The sequence below is a fragment of the Trichogramma pretiosum genome, unplaced genomic scaffold (assembly GCF_000599845.2).
Source record: "Trichogramma pretiosum strain Unisexual culture from Peru unplaced genomic scaffold, Tpre_2.0 scaffold65, whole genome shotgun sequence".
Classification (NCBI taxonomy): Eukaryota; Metazoa; Arthropoda; class Insecta; order Hymenoptera; family Trichogrammatidae; genus Trichogramma; species Trichogramma pretiosum.
The window spans coordinates 75,175-100,028 of NW_019641689.1; the positions used below are offsets into that span (position 1 = coordinate 75,175).

Below are 24,854 nucleotides of genomic sequence, written 5' to 3' on the forward strand. Positions count from 1 at the left end.
TAAAGCGAGCTTTATGACACGCGCGCGCGGCAGCCTGGCACTGCACAGTGCACAGCTCGCAAATAGGGAGGACAAGGTGCTGCTGGTGCTGGCCCCCTTTTCTTTTTTTTTTTAAAGCTCGTGCTTGCGTAACCTTTTGTTCTCTTTTACCACGTGTCAATATAATACGCCCATATTGTTCGCCACTGCAGCGCCCGGCACACTTAAATATCTTTGCCGCGCAGCAGCAGCGTAGCTGTTCGGGCTTTTATGACTCTGCTGCCGCTGCTGCTGCTGCTGCTGGCCCTTACCAGATTTTCGTGTCGAGCGGGTCGACGTCTCTTTTTTTTTTCATTTTTTTTTGTTCGTATCAAAAAATACCCACCCCTCCGATTACTCGTTTTGAATTTCGTAAGAAATTTTTTGCTCGAGATACGTATGGGTGCGATTCGTTAAAATCGCGTTTTAGAACAATTTTTTTTCCACTTTTCCAACTCTTTTTTACCCATGAATACGTGAGATCGAGGTTGCGGCGTGATATACACACACAGCGCAGCAGTAGTAGTACGTTAAAGCGAAAAAAAAACCGGAATAAAAAGAAGACTAAAAAAAGGAGAGAGAGAGAGAGAGAGGAGGGCAGTGTTATGACTATGTGCCGCTTTGCTCGCGCGCGAAAAGCTGACGCGCGGCGCGTGATGAAGGCACCAAGATGTGTGTACCTATCCTACACACGATGCGCCATATATATATATACCACGTCGTACCGTTGCTGCCGCTGTCGCTGAGGGGAGGTGGTCCTCCTCTCTTCCAATATATAAGACGCCTCGACCGATCGATCACGCGCCGTTTTTCTTATCAACTCCTCGCGCGAACGTCTCGCCGCGCTGTATCCATTATATACGTATAGAATAATAGAGAGAACAAAAAAGTTTGAGGATCAAAAGCTGTGCGCAACCTATATATCGAGTGTTCTTCTTTTTTTTTTCATCATCGTCGTTCTTCTATGCGATGCCGATGAGGTTTAACCTTGAGGACGAATAATTGATTTTTCTTTACGGGTATCGCCGTCGCCGTCGTCGTCGTCATGGGTGCTGTGATACGACAGATTGTGAGTAAGGGTGTTATTGTTTTGGAGTTTCAGTGTGTTTGTTCAAAAAAAAGTGAAAAAATTGTGATGCGTAACAAGTGACGTTTTTGTGAAATACATAATAAAGCTTCGAGTTATTACAATTCGATAAGATTCAGTCGAAATTACATCTGTGCCATAATTTCAAATTTCGATTTCTCTCCTCGCTAAATTTTTTTGCCTTCGGAAAAAAAACTTAATCACAAAAAATATAAGTCGCCTGCAATTCTACGAACATATAGCTGCTACAAGCGAAGATGCTAGGACGCGCGCATAACAGATCTTTGTTTTCATTAAGAAATCGCGTCACAATGCGTTAGGAGTAATAAACTTCGTGTTGTGCATATAGCCTCTCTCTCTCTCTCTGCACCGCGATAAATAAGAACGAGAGAGAGAGAGAGACGGCGAGGGCAAGTTTGAAAGCGACGAACGAAACTCTACGTTTCGTTATATACGTAACGTACATTTGTGTGCGCGCGTATACGAACTGCGTTGGCAAGCGTCGAAGAGCAAGTTTCCAAGTATCTCCGAGGTGTTGTAACTTATATACACACACACACGTATATTCGCGCAGACAATACGCACGACGCAATATTTAACCAAGGCATCCGCTCTTTCTCTCTCTCTCGTATGCTCGCTTCGTACTTTGAAAGCAGAGGCGCACTCGCTCGGGCGCTTAATTACTTTAACGCTACCCTCCTAATCGTTACCGAAGGCGAGAGAGAGAGAGAGAGAGAGTAAAAGAGCAGTAGTAGCAGCAGCAGCAGGCGACTAAATACTCATTTGTAAGACTTGATAGCGAAAAAAAAAGTAGTAGTAGTCGAATATATACGGGTGGTTCGCAACGCGCTCGCAGCAGGGAGGCATTTTTTTTTATTCTCCGTTCCGAGCTCTCGTTGTAATATTGTTTTTTTTTATTGTTGTTGTCCTCTGTGCAGTGGGACCGTAACGCGCAAGAGCTATGGATCTACGTGGGCCTGATCGCGCTTCTGCTGGCCGCTTACCTCTTCAAGCGCCACATAAGAATATTTTGGACCGTATTGAAGCTGCACGGCCCGCCCATCTATCCGTTCATCGGCAACGCCAATTGGCTCTATCGCAAAGACAGTGAGTGTATTTTTATAAAATATATATCTGGTCGCGTGTAATTTTTGCAAATGAGAGATAAATTAGCGCTTAAAAATGCTGAAATACTCGTGAGAGTTTGAACATTAAATAAAAAATTGTTTGCGTGTCATTTACATTGATAGTTTAAGGCAAATTGAATTTGATCGTACTTAATTGTTATGGCTAAAGTCAAAAGTTTCCTTTATTCCGTTCGATCAACTTTTTGTCCTCCCCGACTTGACAAAAAGCCAACGATTAGCTTTTTTTTTCATCCCGAAAATTGCTCGACGTTCTCGCTCGATCGCGCTCGTTATCATAAAACGATTTGCGTCTCGATTATCGACGTTACACTCATAAAAGACCGTATAACAACAGCGACCCATCGGTATAATTTTCACCCGCAGTTCTCGAGGTAATGGCTTACAAAGCCTACAAGGATTACGGCTCGATCGCTCGATTCTGGATCACTCTGATCCCCTACGTGGTCCTGCTCGAGCCCGAGGACATTCAGGTCGTGCTCGCGAGCTCGAAGAACACCAAGAAGATCGTGTTCTATCGTCTGCTCGACAATTTCCTCGGCAAGGGCCTGATCACGAGCGAGGTCGACACCTGGCGGACGCACAGGCGCGTGCTGCAGCCGGCCTTTCATCTCACGGTGCTGCAGAAGTTCGTCGACTCGTTCTCCGAGTGCGCCGATCGGCTGTCGAGCAAGTTGGCCAAGTGCGCGGGTAGAGAGCTGGACGTCACGAGATTCGTCAACGACGCCGTTTACGAGATCTTAAACGGTATGTATGTATCGTGTTGTCGTCCGATGTGATTGAAAAAAAAAACAAAAACTTTTATTCGTATCTTCGGTTCTAATGATTGTTTTTTTTTTGTAACAGAGACCGTTTTGGGAGTCGACATAGCACAAAAGGTCAGAGAAGACGGCACGGTCGATCTCGATGATTTACCATTTCGCAAGTGAGTACATATATTTCGATAAAAATCGAAACGCAACATAAATTGTACAGTTGCAACGTGTGTACACTTCCGTTCCGACGAGAGACACGAGAGTTTCCATCCAGTCACGAAAATACACGCTCCTCAATGACGCACTCATTGATTACTTTGTGTAAAACAAATGTCATGCGATAGATTTCTGCTGAACAAATATATCGTCCGAGGCTCGTTTTTGTGCACAACAAACACGTGAACCTATTTTTATTATATTTCTTCTTCTGTCGTTACGCTTCCTTCGATGAATTTATATGGAGACGTAACGATCTCGTTGCTGCGTTGAAATTTTATGTGCATAATTTATAAATATATATGCGAAAAGAGAAATATTTTCTGCGCGCGCGCGCCGAAGAGCATCGCGCGGGAGCTAGACTTTTAAAATCTTGTTAAGCTCGAGTGTTTTTCTTGCGGTGCCGCGCGCGCGCACGATGACGTTCGCATTAAAGCGCGCTCGCGCTACTAACGATTTAAGTAGAAAGACACAAAAAATTAAAAAAAGCAGTTCGATTGTGTCTGTGTGTGTATCATTAAGATCATTATTTTTTTTTGTTTTTTGAGCGAATAAATTAAGCGTCGTTGGCGACAATGTGCTCTCATTTGGCTCGTGTTTTGCCGAATTTGTATCGACTCGAGTTGATAATGAAAAGAAAAAAGAAGACTGCGCGTTGTTGCGTAAAATTATGTAAACTTTTTACAATGCCAAAGTCTAGAATCCTGTAGAAATGTTCAATATTAATAATGAGCTAATGACTGAACAATGACTGTTTACAATTTTTAAAAATGTGTTACCATTAATTGGCTTGTTTTTGGCAATGTTTATATTACAATTATTTTACTAATAATGTAATAAGTGCATTTTAAAAGGTTTGAAAATAAAAATTCTATTATTTCAACATATTTCGAGATCGGTTTTCAAACATTTTGAATATGATATTGACATGTTTCAAGACTCCACCGCTAGATGGCGATTACTTTAAATCTGCAAGTGGTAAAATGCCAATAGTTGTATAAGTCAAAATCCATTTTTCGTTACTATAGAATTCAGCATTTTTTAAACTGCCATTTACCATGTTATTTAAATAGGGAAAAAGCTGACGTGTGTGGCACTATTTCGAGTTAACTTATCGAGTCCGGACAGAGATTTTCTTTCATTGTAACCCAAACGATGAGCTTTTAAGTGGTGAGAGCGAGGATTTGAGCAATTCGGGAAGTAACGGACAGTCTAGTGTACACATTTGATTAGTACATGTACATTAAATAGAAATTTTCTACACTTCTAATAACCCTTTTGTATCGATGAAACTTTTCCGCTGGGTGAAAATCACTCCCCACAAAATAGGAAATCGGCTTTAGAGTTATGAGCCAAGTTTTTACTCTCTACCGCATTTTCAGAGGGCAAATGGTCGTGCCGTACCGTCTCATTCATCCGTGGCTACTAGTCGATTGGATCTACCGACTGACCACGACGGGCCGTCAAGAGAAGAAGCAGAGCCAAGACCTGACGGCCGCCTGCCAGCGCATGATCGACGAACTTCGCAGAAAGAAACAATCGTCCTCGTCTTCGGAAAGCAGCAGCAGCAGCGGTCCGACGTTGGAAAACGAGAAGGAGAAAAAGACGTCCCTGCTCGAGTACATGCTCGAGCAGAGCGAGAAGAACCCGGAGGGTTTCGGTGACGAGGACATCATAAACGAGTGCTGCACGTTCATGCTGGCGGGCCAGGACTCGGTGGGCACCGCCACCGCCATGAGCCTCTTTCTGCTGGCCAAGCACACCGAGTGGCAGGACAAGTGTCGCGCCGAGCTCGACCAGATATTCGCCGCCGACAGCGGCGGCGGGGATCCCGCGAGACCCGCCACCATGCAGGATCTCAAGGCCATGAGGACGCTCGAGTGGTGCATCAAGGAGGCGCTCAGGCTCTATCCGAGCGTGCCGCTGTTCGCCCGTACCCTCGGCGAGGATGTCACAGTCGGTGAGTCGGGATTTTAATTTTCGAATCGATGTAATCGATATACATTTTCAACGATATAATTAAACGCACTGCGGTAAAACAAAAAGCTACCTCTACATCCTTCTCTGTCTCTCTCTCTGCAATTACAGCCGGCAAGCACGTGATACCGTCGGGCTGCGGGGTAATTATACTGCCGTACACGACGCACCGGCTGCCCCATCACTTCCCGGAGCCGCACAGCTATCGCCCGGAGCGCTTCAGCCCCGAAAACTCCGAGAAGAGGCATCCCTACGCTTATTTGCCCTTCAGTGCCGGACCGCGCAATTGCATCGGTAATTACACGTCTTTCCCGAGCTACACGGAGAATGATGATGATGATGATGACGATAAATTTTCCAAGCTTGAACTATAATCTTCTTTATACTTTGTTTAATGCGTCGAATTATCCTTTTTTTGTTCTAGGAAACAAATTCGCGATACTGGAGATGAAGGCCATGATAAGCTCGATACTGAGGAAATGCAAGCTCGGCACGATCGAGGGAAAGACCGAGGTGAAGCCGAAATTTCGTCTGACCGTCAGGGCGTCCGGCGGGCTCTGGGTGACGGTCAATCAGCGATGATGAATAATCTTAAGTTTACGCAATAAGAGATAATTGTTAAATGACCCAAGGTAAAGGTATGCATTTATACCGAACGTTTTTTTTTGTTACTTTTTATGAATTTTTGTACAATAACAACGCGAAATATCGTTTCACACACGCAAATTATGTACAGTGATAATCGATGTCTTTTTGTTTTTAAGTTCAAGGCGAGCGTTGTGAATTGCTATAAGTGCCAGTAACTTTAAAAAACCCACAAAATCAATCATAAATTCAAATTATAAAAAGAATCAATTGTGCAGATCGCAGGAGTATCTGAAGCGGTGGCTCCATTGTTAATTTTATTGCAAAAGATATTGATTTAATAATCCTTATATTATTAGTACAAAGTTATCCAAGAATAGCGTCGACTTATAAATATATTAATCCTCTTATATAGTGGTATGAAGTGTATAATGATTGCTCGATATCGTTTGCAAACTGAGTATACTAAAATTAAATTTCAAATTAAATGATCTGCTCGAGGACTTGCGAATTAAAAAATTGAAATGATAAAATTTTATATTTATTATATTGTTATCATAATTTGAATATGCTCGAAGTTCCTTATATTATTTTCGTCATGAATCAGATATTGATTCACTAATGTTCTCTAGTACATCCCTGGTAGAAAGAAATGCTCAAAATGAATAATTAATCAATGACCGAACAATGACTACTTAAAGTGTTTCTAAATATATTGCGATCATTGGCTTATTTTAACAATTTTTTTTTGTACAATTATGTTAAAAAATATTAAGCTCATTTTTAATAACCTAAAAATTTATATTTTTGATCACTTGCAATATGTTAATATCACTTCAAGCCGCTGGATGGCGAGTACCTTTATCTGCAAATCTGCAAGTCGTAAAGTAAAAAAAATGTATAAATCGAAAATGTTCATATGGTCAGTTCATTAAATTCATGTTCATCCTATCTTAATTTGTGAAAATTTTTCATTGGTCAAAAATTAGCCTTAAAATTTTGAGCGTTTCTACTAATGAAAATATTTTTATGTACATGGATTTGTTTTAAAATTGGCAAGATATATTCTATCGCATTTTTATTCATTAAGAAATAATTTGATTATTTCAAATGGTAAAAATCCTTTGTAATCGCAGTATTTTTAATATATTAAATGTACGTCTTACAATTTGCAACACTCTGTTAATATTATAGAATTATAACAAATTATTTGAATTGAAATAAGTGAATTTGTAACAAGCAAACAAAATTTGTAATATCTAATTGTAATTTCTGTAAAAATATGCTTCGTTGAAAAATTAAAAATTTTTTTTATAAATATCTTCTGATTTTACAAAAGCTCTAATGCAATATGATAGCAGTGAAACTTAACAAACAATAAATTTTTTTTGTTTTAATGATTTACAAAATGATCATTGTTCCTAGAAAATTGTATAGATTTTATTGAATAGTTTTCCATCGACGGTAATGAGTAAATTCACATCAATCTTTTCAACTATTAAATATTTTTAACTATTTTCGTAACTACGCGAAAGTACATTTCTTTTCCAAAGCATCACGAAGGCAAACAGTATAAGAAAACACGCATAAATCTACTCGGCCTAATGAACGATGTCTGCTTCGAGTCAGTCTCAGTCACATCAAGTATGTAAATTCCCTTGACAAATAAAGGAGCGCGCGCGAATCTAGGAACACATACATACATACAGGGTTAACGCGCGACAATGCGCCGATCCCAAGAAACGACAACGAAATTGCTTATGTGTACTACAGTCTGCGTGGAATGAGATCTGTTCGGAGCGATAAATCAATATGCCCTCGCGCGCGTCTGCGTAAGTCATATATGTACGTAGTTCGCGAGCTCCTGTTTCTCGATGCACCTGACTTTTCATTACCTTTTTATTCATTTCGAAATCGGAAATTTTATACAATATTAAGAGTTATTGTATTGGAAATGGCAACATTTAAGTTTTCATCGAGTGTTTAATGTGTGAGTAAATTTTTATGACCGAAAAATGCGCAACTTTGCCTTTTAGTTTTTAAATTCTTATGCTATAAAATATTGTATGTAACTTGTATGAATAAGCTTTATCAATCTAACTCGTTACTGCACTACCCTTTTCTGTAATCTCTCATTTTGCAAAAAGGCGTATCTACCGCTAATAGTTACATTTTGAGATAATGGATCCCTTTCAAACTGTTTAATAGCCAATATTACTGTAACTCAACAACGAGAGGTAATACCACAACCCATGCAAATACAGGCACGGTAACGGAAGTTTCACTTCAAAAGTCGACGCTATATAAGCTCCATAGAGGAGCATTGCAGCGTGGTCGGGCGCGCGCGCATCGTGCAAGCGTAATTGTGCGCGAGGAGCAGCAGCAGCAGCAACACACGGGGGCAGAGATTGCGAGGGGGGTAGAGTTCCGTATATGGCATATGCAGAAAGAGGCGCACAGTACGTATTATATACCTATATACGGGCCAGGAGTAGAGTAAAGAGTATAGAGTGCAAGTATATATATGCGGCGCTGAGAGAGTAAGAGAGAGAGAAAGGAAAGGGTAGTGGTGGGAAGCTGCGCGCGCGAAAATCCGGCGTGCGCGCGCGGATACATAGCTCGGCGCTCTCGAGTGCAGCAGTCAGCGCAGCAGCAGCAGCAGCAGCAACCTAGAGCCTTCAACCCCCGTGTGCTCTCGAAGCGCCTAGGCAGCAGCGCAGCGGCAGTAGTCAGTCGAACGCGCGAGCTCGACTTTGTCGGGAGTCCAACCCTCATCTACCCTCCGCGCGCCTCACGAAACCGCATCGCTGTATACGAGCGAGTAGTAGTCGAAGTCAAGAGGCCAAAAAAGCCGCGCACCGCGTACAAGTAGTAGTAGCTGTACCGGTTGTACCGGGGCGAGCTTTTATTCGATAATGACGACGACGATGATTATAAACTAGTATTGTTAGAGACGAGTGCATGTGTGATTGACGGAGTTACTAAGTTGTGGGATTAATGATAACAACGAGAGGAGTGCACGACGTATAATACAGTGACAGTTGCTTTGCAGTTTTAGTTTGGAAATTGATACAAATATATTTGGTAAATTGTGCACCGAAAACTGGACGATTTGTGTATTGGTTTTAATTGGAAAAAGTACAACGATTACAAGAAAGCGCAATGGCAGCCGGTCTTTCTGTGATTGAACATGTGAGTATTGTAATATGTAAGAAATTTCGAGCTTTTTTTTAATACTCGAAAGATGGGAAAATTATTATATCGTGATAACTGAAGCAAAAGAAAATGGAAAAGTCATTACATTTTTTCCTCATTCTCAATTCAATCGACTATAATTCCCGATCGTTAAATGTCTCTCGCGTTATCTCTCGCAAATTGACACAGTATATAGTCTCTTCTCGATCGCTCCGTACTCTCATTATCCGTGAGTTCAATTTTGCCGAGATATTTCGAAAAAGCGCGGAAGTAACGTCGTAGTAAACACGAGGGAAGAAGGGAGCGAGCCCAGTATATAGATAGTAATGTCAACGGACGAGCGCGGGAGGACGCATTCGGTAAGAGGAATCGAGGACTAAACTTATATTATACGTATACGTATAATATAAATGTCATCAACTCTCTTGGCAATGGGCATATCGTAAAAAATAATGCCTCCTGCTGCTGCAAAATAATGAGGTAGGAGCAGACGGGGGCAGGAAAAAAGAGAATAGGATGCATGGCGCGTTAGAAGGAGAGATGGTTATGGCAGGGATAGATACGTATAATGTAAATGCAGTCGCGCTGGATGGATGGATGGATGGATATAGGAGGAATGAATAGAGATGGATAGAGATGGATATAGAGAGAGAGACACGATGAGCCGCGGGGAGAGAGAGAGGATAAAATGAGAAACAGAATAAAAAAGAGGATGAAAAAAAAAGAAGTAACGAGGACAGAGCATAACGTCGGTGGTGGTGGCGCGTATATATATAGAATATTTTTCCTCGTGGAATTGGCGGCGGTACACACACGTATAACTGTATAGCTGTAGCAGCAGCAGCAGCAGCTCTTCGGTGCAAGTAATTATTCTCTCGGGGATATTCCGGCTCACGTTTCGCGCGCCGTATTCTCGGCGAGAGAGAGAGAGCCAAAAGTGCATAAGATGTTTCTCTCTCGCCGCCCCTGAGTAGACGTAGTAAGTAATATGCAGCTTATGCGTGTGTATGTAGAAACTTGTCACACACAGACACTTACGACCGATATGAGTATATCCCGGGTGCATGACATAGCGCCAGAGCCAGAGCTGCTGCACTGCCTGCGAGTCTTGAGCAGCAATTATCGTCTTTGTATTTAAATGAGAACACAAGCCAGATGAAGCAGCAGCAGCAGTAGCAGCACATGATGTAAGCTTTATAACCACCACTACCAGCGCAATTCCGCTCTGTTACGCGCTCACGGGAGCATCACCCATCCCCCCGTGTGTGCACATGTATGTGCTGCTGCTGCTGCAACGTCGCATGCGGTTTATTTCACATGCTACGGACTTTCTCTCTCTCTGTCGGCATTGTTTTCTTTCCGCAATTTTTCCGCCGCTTATACATGTACTTTGCTACTTTTTTTTTCATGGTCAATTCCCTCGTGTGCGCGCGAGGAACCCGGCCAAGTCCTCTTTCCATCCCTCCTCCCTCCGCGCGCCTAGATTAACGGTTAGAGCTTGCCGCTGACTTTTCACGTCGGATTTTATCATGAAATAATATGTTGCGAGTTCTATGCCTGGCACGTGGTTGTATATTTGTTGTAATAATAATTGGGAATATTTTAGTTCGAATTGTGTACATGATGTATTTAAAGCTTTTATGCACGGAGAGAAATACTATATTAAATATCAACACATTCGCAAGCAAAAATTACCATATTCGTTAGTACAATCACCTCAGAGTTGGATTATGGGCATCTTCTACTATGTACATGCTAAATATTATTATAATATCGGGTTATTTTTGTAACTTAGTAATTCAAAAATATTTATGAGATATTCTCAAAATTGCGATAGTAACATAGTAAAAATTGATATGTTGCAAATTTTACTATAGATTATGGGAAAATTTGTGGATGAATATTTCAATAATTATTTTATATTGTAACAATTTTTACCATGATCAAAGCTTCTCGATTTCATCAACAGATGGAGTATGGTCAATTCCCGCAAATGGCAGAAAAACTTTCCAATTGGTATACATACAAATTCTATTACATTATTATGTTTCATATTTACTAGAGGCAAATGTTTGTTTGTAAAAATCGACGAGTAAAATAATTCCATGATAGCAGAAAGCAGGGTTAATTCAAAAACTTGGGGCTCTCAAGAAATCGAAAAATCATCTTGGGAGGCCAGAAAAATATTATTTTAAAATAATTCTACCAATCTAAAAATTGCTACATACCGCACCAAAAATTACTATGTTACATAACAAAAGTTAATATATATCGACTTTGCGGCCCTTTTCCTAGAGTACATAGCAATATTTGCTAGCGAGTGTGTTGATATTTAGTTTAGTATTTCTCTCCTTGTGCATTTTCAATAATAGTAACTTTAATCGCATAAAAACACACAATTCAAACTCTTGATCCTGACGCTTGTAAAGGAGCAAAAGATTTATTCATTCTTATCGGTTATAATACCGAACTGCTGCAGCTGCGCGAATAAAAGTTACAGCTGTATACTCGAGCAGGGAAAGATGTTATCTCGAAAAAAATCTGCTTTTTTTCTTCTTCTTCCTCGACTCGAAAAACATTAAACTCGTTCGTTATTATTTTCCTTTTTTTTTTCCTTAAGCAGCGAAAATTCAATCAATTCCTCGCTGTGGTCGTAAAAAAACCCTTTCGCTTATATATAATACAGGACGAGAGAGACTTTATCGTTTTCTGGATTTTAATGAAAATCGCAGTTCCGGCATTTTCATTCGAGAGAAAGACTTCACCTCCTTTTAAAAGGGTCATTTTAATTTTCCAATAAGATAGGAACATTGTCAGCGCGTTGTGTCTTCGTCCTCGTCGTCGTTCGGGGCCGCTTTTAATCCGATCTCTTATAATATACATGCGCTATTATATATAGTACGGCGCGCGCGCTAAAGACTTTATCGACGCCGGCCAATTCAGCGCAGGGGCTGCGCGTGCCAGACTGCGTGCGATTCGTTTAAAAATTTTTAATGCTTTTTCTGGAGCCACGTATAATCTTATCGAGGCTCTGCGGAGAAAGAAAGGAAGAAAGAAAGGAAGAAGGAGAGAGAGAGAGAAAAAAAAAAGGAGCGAAGGATATAATAGCATTTTTCGTTTATGAGACTGCGTGCGGGCGTCGTCGACGTCGTGTACTCGTGCGGCGATGCGTACGTACGCGAGCACGAAAAGTGATTCATATCGATCGAAAGCGTACGTAGCAATATCGGGAAATGCATTTCCTCCCCATAGAAAGAGAGAGAGAGGCGAAAAATGTTGCCGAGCGCGCGCATTCGTATATACGTACGTACGTACCTGCATTATTATACTGTACGTTATATGTCAAGGCATCAAAAAGCGTCGACTTTAAATGGCTTGCCATTAGCGAAAAAGCACTTGAGGACTCCGAGCGCGTGTTGTATTTTTGTTGACATTTCAATTTATAACGCGGAGAGGGATGGCGTGTGGCTGCGAATGTTATGTCTTGAATCGAGAAAAAAAATGAGAAAGAAGAAAACTGCAAAATTATTTCAATCATTCGGGCATATATATGATATAAGCGTTGAATAAAATTATGAGAATGCAGAGCAAAAAAAAAATCGTCGTCACGCGTATGAAAAGCCGCCGCACAATGATCCTCGTCGCGGTTTTAAAAAAGTCGCGCAGCTAGCGCGATCTCTTTCATTCGACAAAAAAAATAAAAAATAAAAAAATAAAAAAAGTGAAATCCCCAAGGATGCAATCGAACACAGAGAAAGAGAGAGAATCCCAGCTGCCGCGTGCCGCAGCGGTAGACGCGTGCATACATAATATATCCTGCGCAGCAGCAGCAGCAGATAATAATGGTCTTCCACGATATGAATTAGACTGCAGCGCGCAAAATATAAAAAAAAGAAAAGGAAATAAAGAAAGAAAATTTCAACCAAATGAATATATCGCTTTCTCTCTCTCTCTCTCTCTCTCGTATTCTCTTCCCACGCGCAAAAAAAAGGGAATAATTGCCGACTCGAGTTCTATTGCGCATATATAATGGTATATAGTCTTTTCATACTCGGATTTTTTTACCGCGGCTACTGCAGAAGGATTTTTGCGGCGCAACCCTCGGCGCTCTCTCATCGGTTCTCATTTTCGCGGTGGTACAGTGGTGCAATAATCCCGACGTACATAGGTCGACTCGGCTGCACACAGCGAAATCTTATGAGCTTTTATATTATATTTACCCCCCGTCCACGAGAGAGAGAGAGAGTACGAAGATCGCGAAAATTACCCATTTCGACTGCGGAGAGCGCGACGACGACGACGCGCCGTCGCGGTACAAAGAACGAAGAATAAAAAAAAAAGGAGATGTAGAGAGAGATGGAGAGGGAGGGCTATAAATTTCTGCTGATAATAAATAGTCAAGTCTGAGAGCATCGAGTACATATAATAATTTTATATATGACACACGCGACTCGACGACGACGAGAGCTGCAGCGTATAGCGGAGAGTGATGTGCTCTTCGCGCGGTAAGCACCATCGACCGTTCGTCGTCGTCGTCGTCGAGCCTTTCATCATTCGCGGCTCTTCCGGTTGCTCGTATATCATTATTATATATTATATAATATATACGATGTATAATATGTAATTATAAATAAATTTATATACTTATGTATGCGTATACTTGGCTGCGCGCACGGCTCTTTTTTTTTCTCGCCTGCATCCCCTCCTTCCAGCAGCGGCAGCAGCAGCACTTGGCGCGCACGATGCACCCTCGAAAAAGGGCCTCTCTTGCACAAATTATATTTCGCTCGATTAATGCACGTTCGCGTAGTCGTCGTCGTCGTCGTAGTCGATCAGGCGTATACGTGTATATAAACTCGAGTACCTGCACTGGCACACGGAGCTGCTGCTGCTGCTGCTGCTTCTCATCGTACTAGGGACATGTAAAATACATTGAATCACACACGCACACACACATAAGTGCAAGGGCTGCACAGGTGTATACATGCGCTTCCGCCCCCTGCACGTATATACACACGCAACTAGTTTGCTGGTGCAGCAGATGCGGGGGATCAAAGCGAGAGGCGACACTCGTAACTTGCCACATACATATGTATCTCATCCTATACATGTGTGTGTGAGAGTATGGTTGTATATGCGTAAAGTTATAGCTATTTTAGCTAACGGTGGTAAATGCTATATAGGCGGTGGATTTTTCTCAACTGCGCTCGAGAAAAGTTTTTTTTTCAACGAGAACGAATACGAGAATAAGCGTAATTTTCAATTATACGGGTTTCACTTACGAGCCTATCAAACGATATTGTTTATAATACGGGTCTAATATTTCTATGCATTGGCGAATAGCAATTTATCGTTGATAATGATGCGTATACAAATATCCATGACGAAGAATAAAATCAAGGATAATAAATATTTTCGATTTCTCATTTAGAAAAGGATCGACGTTAGGCTAAAATTAATTTTTCAAGGATTCATATTTTATATAACATACATTTTTCAAAAATATATTTTTTTTTGTGGAACTTTGTTGGATTCTTAATAAACTGTTCTAACGCAGCAGCTCATTGACTATGGGAATGAGTTATAAGTTCGTAGGAAAGTGTAAATATTATGATTCATCGTTATCGAAGGTATCATATTTGACTATGAGCATTTTGATTCCATCAACAGATGGAGTACTGTAAACTCGCAAGTGGTAAAAAAAGTTCCTTTTCTCATATATACGATTGACGAAAAAGTTCATTTCATTGCATTTGGATTTATTCGAAGAAAAGAAAAAGAAAAATTTAATCCATACATGCCGAATAAAATCACCGTGACATACTTGTCGTTTATTCATTAAAATACAATATGTTAATTGACGGTCGTGGTACATTTAGAATAACCGATTACGGGCCCGCTCGAGGCACACAAAAGAGCCCGACACATCAATGATCAAACACCCAAGCGTTTAATCTTTTATCGTTGCCTCAAATCGATCGGATCGATTTTTCCTTCTTTCGTTTCTCTCTCGTTCTCGGGCCATCGAGTACAGAAGACGAACGAAAACTCCTACCTACAACGCGATGACGTTTCGCTGTTCACTGCAGGCGCATTAAACAAAATCACTAAAACTCGGACTCGCGAAGCAGCGGCTTGTGCTAATAAAAAGGCTATCTTCCTCCTCCACCCATACACATATATAGCTCATCCGGTTGATCCCGCGCGCACCACGTCTGACCGATATGAAAATTTCATGAGTTCGCTCGCGCGGCATCGGGGCCGCGGCAGCCATTCTTCTCTCTAACCCTCTCACGGCTCACACGCAATTACTTTATTGGCTTTTATGACAGTACTCGACGCCTAAACTATATATATATAGCAAACAGATACCTGCGCGTTTACGTGTCTGTGTGTACTATATATGAACATTCATCACCTCGCTCTCGCAGATCCATTAAAGCTTATACACGCCGAAAGATATATAGAGCGCATTATTACCGTTACAGGCCCGAGAGCTAGGCAGTTTTTAATTCTTCGTCGTATATAGCTCGTCGAGAGCTGCTCGGGCGAAAAAAAATGTTCAAAACGAGCGCAGCATTTTTTTTTTATCGCGATCCTTTATCTTTTATCACCTACGTAAAACGTGAGGGTGTATAGGATAGGTAAACAGTCGGAATAATGTTCATTATAAATTTTTCATTTTACGAACGCCAGAGAGTAAAAAAAAAACAAAAAACAGAATCACAGCCACAACACACACGTGCTGTTCGCGAGTGTATCTTTTACACCGAAGTACAAATGATAAAATAAAACTGCGCCGTTGGGTCGTTGAGATACAGAAAAAAAAACAAAAAAAATCGTATTTATTTATATACATAAACGAAGGTGTGTGTGTATACGCGATATTTGGTCGCCACCACTCGCGCTCTCGAATAAATGGGCTTAAAAACCACCACCGTCCATCGCAGATACGTGCAAACCGCACGCGCGTGTTTGTAATATCAGGCTTACAACGGCGTGTTTCGCACACTTGTAGTACACTACAATGTAATGTGCACACATACGCGCGCGCACAAAATTCCTGGGCCAAAAGCTCGCCCCCGTGCAAGCTCAGGCGCATTTTTAACCCTGCGTTGTACGGCACGGTATATAAATTTTTGCTGCAAAATCGCATTATTGCCTCGGCCTGCGCGCAGGCTCACCCCGTATATATATAACGATGCGCTCGCGGCGTGCGGTAACGAGAAGCAGCAGCAGCAGCAGCACTTTTTAATTCCCAGAAAATCCTATACACGCGCGGGGGTTGATATTCGCCCTGCGTAAAACTACTAACGTACTACTACTGCTGTTGCGGATCAACGTTATATGAATGCATGTGTATTATATAGTCCGCCGCACGCGTCGTCGTCGTCGTCGTCGTATAAGCAAGGCGAAACTTTTTTTCCTCTTTCTCTCTCGTTTCCGCGCGTGGGAATTGCTCGGCTGTAATTCCTCGACGCCGGAGCAAGAAATTAAATCCACTGAATCTACCTTTGCCTTTTGCGGCATGCGCGAAGGGATTAGTCGCTTCTTATTTTTTTTTTTTTTACGCGCTTTGCCTTCTGTCAATTTGTGCGTGCTCGTGTACTGACTGTACGACCTCGTGTATAATATCACGAAGCTGTTGCTAACTCAGACTTCCGCGGGGTTCAAAGACAATTACTTGGAAACAGCTTGAAAAGTCAGAGATGCAGAATTTTTCATCTTCTCGTTTTTATCCTTTGCCTCCCGCTCGCACGTGTGTTTACCGTGTATGTGTGTGTGTGTGTGTGTGTGTGTGTGTGGCTGGCAGGCATACAACATCAACACATATACACACGGGATCCACACGCTTGACCGACGAGCAGCTGTGCGTGCCCCCTAGCCTCGCATTATTATTTTTTTAAATTAGTTTCAAAATTCTTCGCGTTGTTGAAGGCACACGGCCACTGAGCATTTTATTCAAATTTCTCTAGAGCCGGGCCGGGTCGCGTATACATATATACACACAGCGATATAAAAAAAAAAGCAGAGAGAGAGAGGTAGGAAGTCGAGGAGTATAAAATGAAAAAAAGAGGAACGTATATACTATATAGCTGCTGTGCTGTGCCACTACCACCATCGGAATCACCGCTTAAAGAGAGGGATGCTAGTAGTTGTGTAGCTAGAATGCAAGAGAGTGAGCGAGGCCGAGGCAGAACAAGAGATAAAGAATTATTTTTTCGTGCGTGTAATTTGCCTCTGGAATTGGGTCAGTAATTTTCGTTATTGCAATGCCAAGCGAGCGTCGATGTGTTCTCTCTCCCAGCCTCTCTCGCATGTGATGTGCGCGCACGAGGCATGGACGCGCGAGCTATGTACGTGTCTATGTGTGTGTGTGCACGTTTGGAATTTCGATAGCAATGCTTATATTCCCGCAGCAGTGGGCGGACGCGCAGGGTACCTAGTGTGTAAATAGTAGGTACTGTACCTGCAACCACACACACACACACACACACACACACACCCACACACATGTACAAAGCCGCGATCGATCTTGAATGGTACAGAACTGTGTATAGTATATAGCGCATCAGGGCGTGTGTGTAGAGCTTTGATGTATTCACGCACTTCAACTTTGACCTACACTGCCTCGACGATGATGAAATCAGCGGGGCCGAGAACACCGATAATTATTAGCTCTGTATTATACAAGTTTTAACGTACGCGTGTACGTATAAAAGCTCACTCACGTTGGGAATCTTTAACTTGCGCTATACTTTGAAATAATTATTATCGTGACTCGGTGAGATAGGATGGAAGCTGAACACTCCCGTGTTCATCCTTATTAGGTCAGAAGCAGTACTGTAGCGATACTGTACGGTATACCGCGCAATAAAAGGCGAATGGGGTGGATGTATCGGACCTCGTCTCGAGGCTATTTTGCCTTTGGCCCTATACCTCGCCCGGTGTAAGCGAAACTCGAGTCCGCTGTGGATGTACGTAAACTTCGCTTCTCGCAAGTCGATTATTTATGCTGCGCTGCACTTCTCGAGCTCGTCTCTATAAACCTACGTATAGCTTCTGTACACCAATTGCCCGAGTTTTCCGCCCGGATAGAGTAAAAAGATTCGCCCGTATCGGGATCAAACTCGACTATATCGAAAAGGGCGAAAGGTATGCGTAATACAAGTTCGATTCGTTAATATCGCGAGATTCGACTTTGTTTTAAACAGCTGCACGCGAGGAGGAGGAGGAAGGAGTAGGTGAAAGCTCGACGCGAGTATATTATCTTATGTATCCTCGTTACATATAGCCAACGCTCTAAGCGATTGAATTGCTGTGCAAATAAATTGAATTTTGAGTTCCCATTATGGAAGCCGTTGTTGGTAATTATTTTCTTTGCTTTTGAGCAATGAATTGATGCGCTTGATGCGGAGCAAAATCTCGCATGGAAAACATTTTGGATGTAACGATGTATAGCAATTAACTCGTACTGTTGTTTTCTGAACCTTTCACGCAAAATTTCACATTTATTTTCGAATTTTTTCGAAGAATTTATTTTGTCCAGACTTTGGCTAGGTTTTCGTAAAAATTTCCGATTCCACGGCGTTTGTTAACGTTTTTATGCATTTATTAATACTGCTAAAATGAAAGGATTCAATTATTTGAAGCTAAAATCGATTCATCAAAAAAAAAACCTCAAAAAATCAATAAACCATATGAATTTGCGCTATGCTTACTTTTTCTCGCCATTTCAAAATTATTGTCGAATTGATGTACAATGTACATGAACATTATTGGCTCGTTTTTGACATTATTTTGTTACAATCATCACGAATATTTGTACTGACTTTATGCATGATGCAGAAAAATTTGAAATTTTAACACTAGATGGCGAGTAATGTTATCTGTAAATCTGCAAGTGGCAAAGTTAAAATGATTGTTAAATTCAGTTTATAACTGTCGAAATTTATATCTTGATTAAATATTGTTGGTATCATGCATTTTCTCGATTATCAAATTTATTAATTTTCAACAATAATGAATCCAAATTGAGTTTGACATCTTCACACTCGAATTCAATATTGGTCATTCAGGAGCCGTCACATTAATTAAAAGAATAAGTAATTTTGCTCCATAATTATAAAACAAGAACTAGCGAGTTTTTTGTCTGAAAAATCGTTGCCATTGAGGTTCACCATGTCATTTACAGATATCTCATGTTGCTCGATTACTATAATCGTCTTCATCGATTCATCCATTGATCCATTGATCGATCGATTCTTGTTTCTCGCCAAACAAACACATAAAAAAAAAATTAAAACTTCGTCGACAATAATTCGATGATGAATATATATACCGACTTTGATGCTGATTTCGAACTAACGCAACGTAATCTTCAATGTACGAGTTCAGTGTAGTAACAATTTCAACGCTAGATGGCGAGTACTGTAATCTGTAAATCTGCAAGTGGTAAAATCAAAATGATTGTATAAGTCAGAGCAGACTCTTACCGTATTTCACATTCTGTCAAATATTATTTCGGGTGCCTATGCCACCACTACCAACTGCTATCCGAACAGTGCTGCGCACGAGTGTGGTGAGGAGAACAGCTGCGCTGCTCTCTCTCTCTCACTCCGGGCCCACGCGACTATGTATCTCATTCTTTTTCTTGACACGGAGTACATCACAACGACTCCTTTTCTCTTTTCTTTTTGTTAATATAATAAATTTACTACAAATACAAACCTGCATTTGATTTTACTCTGCTAACAAGTGATTGCAGAGCACATTTGTTGTATTGAATTGAAACAGAAGTTGTACAGATGTGAACAATTACAGAGGATATTTAGAGCTTTTGCAGAAGATTTAAAAGATAAACATTCACAATCTATACTTGGGCGATACAGCATTATTTAATTTTTAATTAATTAATTCAACTTCGAATTACATCGATGCAACGATTGCGATCGCATGAAAAATAATTATTTGGCCTACAATTAATCACTGAAAGAAAGAAGTTTTCGCTATACGCGACAGCATAGAGCTGCATTCAGAATTCGAAATATCCATTCGGAAATTTGCGTTCGTCGAAGCAATTGTCAATCGTCCGAGGCGCCCGAGCGCAACAAACCCTACATAATCGCTGGAACAATTTGAAGGAACAGCCACGCAATCGTTGTTGGGAAATTCGTGTGTAGAGCAGAGCAGCAGCAGCAGCTATGCACACTGCTCTATACGTATATATCGGCATCGCATTTAAGTGCAGCTCCAAGTTCAAAGCCTCTTAGGCTTTTGGAGAGAGAGATAGAGAGAGAGAGAAAGATCGATGAATTTGCAAAGTGGTTCGTGCTGCTGGGGCTGCTGAGAAATCTCCTAGTCAGTAGAACACGTTCTACCTACGTATATATATAGCCAAAACGAGGGTGAGAGATGCACATGCACACGTTTGCTGCTGCTGATGCTTTTCTCTTGCCTTTGAATGGGTATTTGTATAAGGTCTGGAAAGTTGCGTGGTCCAGTGCGCATAAGAAGCACACGGCAATCGATATCCGAGTTTTCCCCCCCACGCGACGACCGAAGCTCGCGATAAAATAGAAGCAAGTTTACGCTCCGATTCGAGAGTATTGTGTACGGAGGGACCCACCTTTTGTTTAAAGGAGGCAGACCTGATGAGCGGCGAGAGAGAGGGGAAGAGAGGTCGATGTAAATTCTCCGAACAACCGTGAAAGCTCGTATATTGTGTGTAATATTGTAAAATTCTGAAAAATTTTTTTAACAATTACCGATAAGGTACTGTGTAACTAGAACAGGGTTGTAAAAATTCAAATCAATTTTTATTTCAACGAATTAATTACATTTTTTGCTTTCTTCATAGAGAAAGCTATGTGATGAGTTTGAATATGAGTTTTTGAACCAGACCTAGTAGGACAATTTGGTTTACATATGTGTAAACTAGATTGAATTCCTAACACATGTCTGTATGTGCGTGTGTGTGTGTGTGTGTGTGTGTAACGTGTGTAGAGCATTAAGTAGAAAACGAAACTGTGAATCTTGTTGAATTAAATTGCACTTATTGTTGAATGTATTATGGATAAAACCCGTAATATTTTTTTTATCAACACGGAAAATTTTTTTTTAATTTTTATTTTAAATTTCAAAAAAAAAATTTTTCCTTTTCTTATAATTCCACTCATTTATGAAAAATTTAATCATTTTTTTGAATTAATTATTGACAGTTTAAAAAGGTACTCGGACACTTTTTCAACAAAATCGGGAGACAACCCTTTCTCTTTCCTCCTTAAAGTAATTTTCGCTCTTCCTCAATTACAAGGCAGAAAAATTTTTTTTTTATTTATAACAATAAGTAAAAACCATCTTTGGAAGAAGCTCCTTACCAATAAATTATCTTTTTTCAGTACTCAGTTTTATGAAACTAAACATTTTTATTCCAATCATAGCTAAACAAGGAATTTTGACATACTTCAAAGATATGCGGACAATATACAAATAAATAAATTTCAAACTTAATTGTCAACAATATGATGATAAACAGTCATGACGACGCCTCTTCAATACTGAGCCTGTTTCTAGCCAAACACAGTATAGAATGAGTTGTGACTTTAACGTCGAAACGAGACCTAATGCCAGAAGATAAATTTTATTTATTCTTATTTCGTGATGTTAAACAGAAGGATCCGTTGGTTAACTTAAGTACCTTCATGGATATTAGTAAAAAAAAATCCAAAGTAGTTTGTGATATTTCTAAGGAGTCATTTGCACAGGAAAGAATTATGATAAGACACCGAAATACTGTTCATTATCATCGCAAAGATTACGCGTGTAACAAGTGTGAGAAGATATTTGGAAAAAAATCACATTTACTCGATCACCAAAGGACTGTTCACGAAGGTATCAAAGATTTCGCATGCGAAAAGTGCGAGAAGAAATTTGGATGTAAGTCAGTTTTGTTGAGACACCAACAGACTGTACACGAGGATCGTAAAGATTACGCGTGTGACAAGTGCGAGAAGATATTTGGAAGAAAATCGAGTTTGTTAATGCACCAAAGGACAATACACGAGGGTCGTAAAGATTACGCTTGTGACAAGTGCGAGAGTAAATTTGGAAAAAAATCAAATTTGATCGTGCACATAAAAACAATCCACGAAGGTCGCAAAGATTACGGATGTGACAAATGCGAGAAAAAATTTGGAATAAAATCGAATTTGTTGAAGCACCTAAAAGTAATACACCATGGTCGAAAAGATTACGCGTGTGACAATTGCGATCAGACATTCGGAACTCAAAGCAATTTAGTAAGACACCAGAAAACTGTCCACGAAGGTCGCAAAGATTACGTGTGTGACAAGTGCGAGAAGATGTTTGGATCTAACTCAGATTTGTTGAGACACCAAAGGACTGTTCACGATGGTCGGAAAGATTACTCGTGTGACGCATGTGACAAGAAGTTTGGATACAATTCATATTTGCTCTTTCATCAAAGGACAATACACGAAGGTCGCAAGGATTTCGCATGTGACAAGTGCGAAAGTGAATTTTCACGAAGATCGCATTTGCTCTTGCATATAACAAAATTCCACGAAGGTCGCAAAGATTTTGCAAGCAACAATTGCGATAAGAAATTCGGGCTTAAAATTAATTTGATTAAGCATCGAAAGACAGCGCGCGAAGATCGCAAAGATTATTATCAATGTGACCATTGCGAGAAGAAATTCGGACGCAAATCAAGCTTGATATTGCACCTGAAGATACACGAAGCTGCAAACGAAGGTCGCAAACATTACGCAATGGACAAGTGTCAGCAGAAATTCGGTGATGCGGAAAGTTCGAAAAATCACGAAAAGACAAGATCCACCGAAAGAAAAGATCGCATGGATTTTGCACACGATAACAACGAGGAAAAGTTTGGGGATCAAAAAAATATTAGTGGACACCAATTCATAGTCCATGAAGGCCGCAACGATTACGCATGCGACAAGTGCGAGCAGAAGTTTAGGATTCAAAGCAGTTTGATGAGGCATCGACAAATGGTCCACAAATGCCGCAAAGATGAAACGACCAAGGAGGGCAAAAGGAAAACCAAGGCTCCATCGAATACGATAAAAAAAAGAAAAAAAGGCAAGAAAATTCGTAAAGATAATCTTTCCGACAGATGTTACAATTGTTTGGTCTGTCGATATCAACGATCGTTATCAAAAAAAAAAAAAAACAAAAAAAACTCGTGACTCGCAACGAGTGAACACGAAGAACACCCCAATTTTCTTCATAAATCGACAGCATACTCAGTTGCGTATTATATCACGGGAGACGTAATTATCAATTTTTAATGTCGAAAATAGGGCATTTTTATTACGGGCAACTCAAACTTTTTCAATTACATGCGCTAAATGGTCTTTTAGTTATTTTTCCTCCTTTTCAAAACTTTATTTATTGTTTGTCGTTTAAATAAATCTTATTTTTACATGACTATGTGTTAAAATTTCGGCCAGATGACTTTAAAAAAATTAATTTTCTCGTTCAATGGCCATAGTTTCAAATATATTTTTCAAATATTGGCATTATATTTCACAAAAATAAAAAGAAAGCTCATTGTCGATGAATTGGCAGCTGTTCTTTTATTTAAAATTAAATTTCGTTATCGATAAGTACGTACGAAGTATTAAAATAAATGTTTCTTAACATCATCAAAAGTATAAATATGGAAAAAATTATTGAATTAGAATTGAAATTCTCGAAAAAAGCTCGAATGCTCGAAAATAATATTCTACATTAAAATATCCAAGTTTAACGGTCGTTTATTGAAGAAACCATACACGTGGCGATTGACCCTATTACGCGTTTGGTCATTACGCGAGTGCTTTTACGTTATGCACATCATCTCGAAAATTTCGAATAGTGCCGAAAATTCACATTTTTCTTCTCTCTACACCTCTGCACAGCTGTAGCTTTTATTTTTCACATGTAAATATCCAACACCTAGAGTCAAAAATTACGCTTCGCGTATCTCGACCCACGCGCGCGTCCGTAAACACGCGAAGAGAGCATATAACGCGCGGCAGTACATACACACCTACATTCATATATACAGCGGGAAAACAAGCGGAGAAGTTCGACAAAGCACTTCTCTTAAAAACAAACCACAGCGCACAACCGCGTCGGTATATATATAGAAGCAACGGCAGCAACAGAGGAGAAGAAGAAAAAAATCTTCCGAGACAATATAGGCAACGACCTCGTCGCGAGAGCTAGTGCCTGTATATATACATATACAGCGCGTCGTACAGACTCTTAAACGTGGCGTGCATGTCATGCACTTTGCGAAATTGACGCGCGCGCGCAACCACCCCTCGCGCCGACGCTGCGCAGCGATTTCTATGCTGCACACAAGCACCCACCGAGCTCTGTACTGCTTGTATAAATTTACTTTATGCTCCGCGTCGTGCGTCGTGTGTCGCGAAGCTCGGCAAAGATCTAATGAATCGTGCCGTATTGCCCCGTTATACATCGGCATTGATTTTGTCGGGGCTTGCAAGCAGCGGAGGATTTTACGACGAGCACGAGCGAACGAGTTTTTTTTTTGCTTTTTTCTTCTTCTTTCTTCTTTACCCAAGCAGTCCCCATTTATAGCGAGACACACTGTATCGTAAAAGTCCTCGGCGCGATGCTTATGTATATATAGAGCAGCTACATAGCTACAGCAGATTTTCCGTGCATAGAAGTACTCGAACATCCTCCTCGAGCTTTCGATCGCTCAGCATATAACGTGGCGCAATTGTATCGACGCTTACGTGTAATTGCATAATACGCACCTTACTTAGCACCCCGCAGTAGATTATAGCTATTAGATGGAGCAACTACGACGTTCTTGAC

General features: G+C 40.7%; 2 protein-coding genes across 2 annotated transcripts in view; both read left to right on the forward strand.

Moving 5' to 3' along the window:
- The first annotated feature begins 842 nt into the window (after window positions 1-842).
- On the forward strand, window positions 843-7,154 carry LOC106659938 (probable cytochrome P450 4aa1). Its single transcript, XM_014382718.1, has 7 exons — window positions 843-1,087; window positions 2,044-2,212; window positions 2,617-2,997; window positions 3,097-3,175; window positions 4,604-5,181; window positions 5,310-5,492; window positions 5,623-7,154. Exons 1-7 carry the CDS (start codon window positions 1,064-1,066, stop codon window positions 5,778-5,780), a joined length of 1,572 nt encoding a protein of 523 aa, XP_014238204.1. The 5' UTR covers window positions 843-1,063; the 3' UTR covers window positions 5,781-7,154.
- A 1,587-nt stretch (window positions 7,155-8,741) lies between these two features.
- LOC106659665 (Down syndrome cell adhesion molecule-like protein Dscam2) overlaps window positions 8,742-24,854 on the forward strand; it is a 135,272-nt gene continuing 119,159 nt past the window's right edge. The window contains exon 1 of the mRNA XM_023461758.1: window positions 8,742-8,975. The gene's annotated coding sequence lies outside the window, so the exon portion shown is untranslated. The remainder of the gene's footprint in view (window positions 8,976-24,854) is intronic.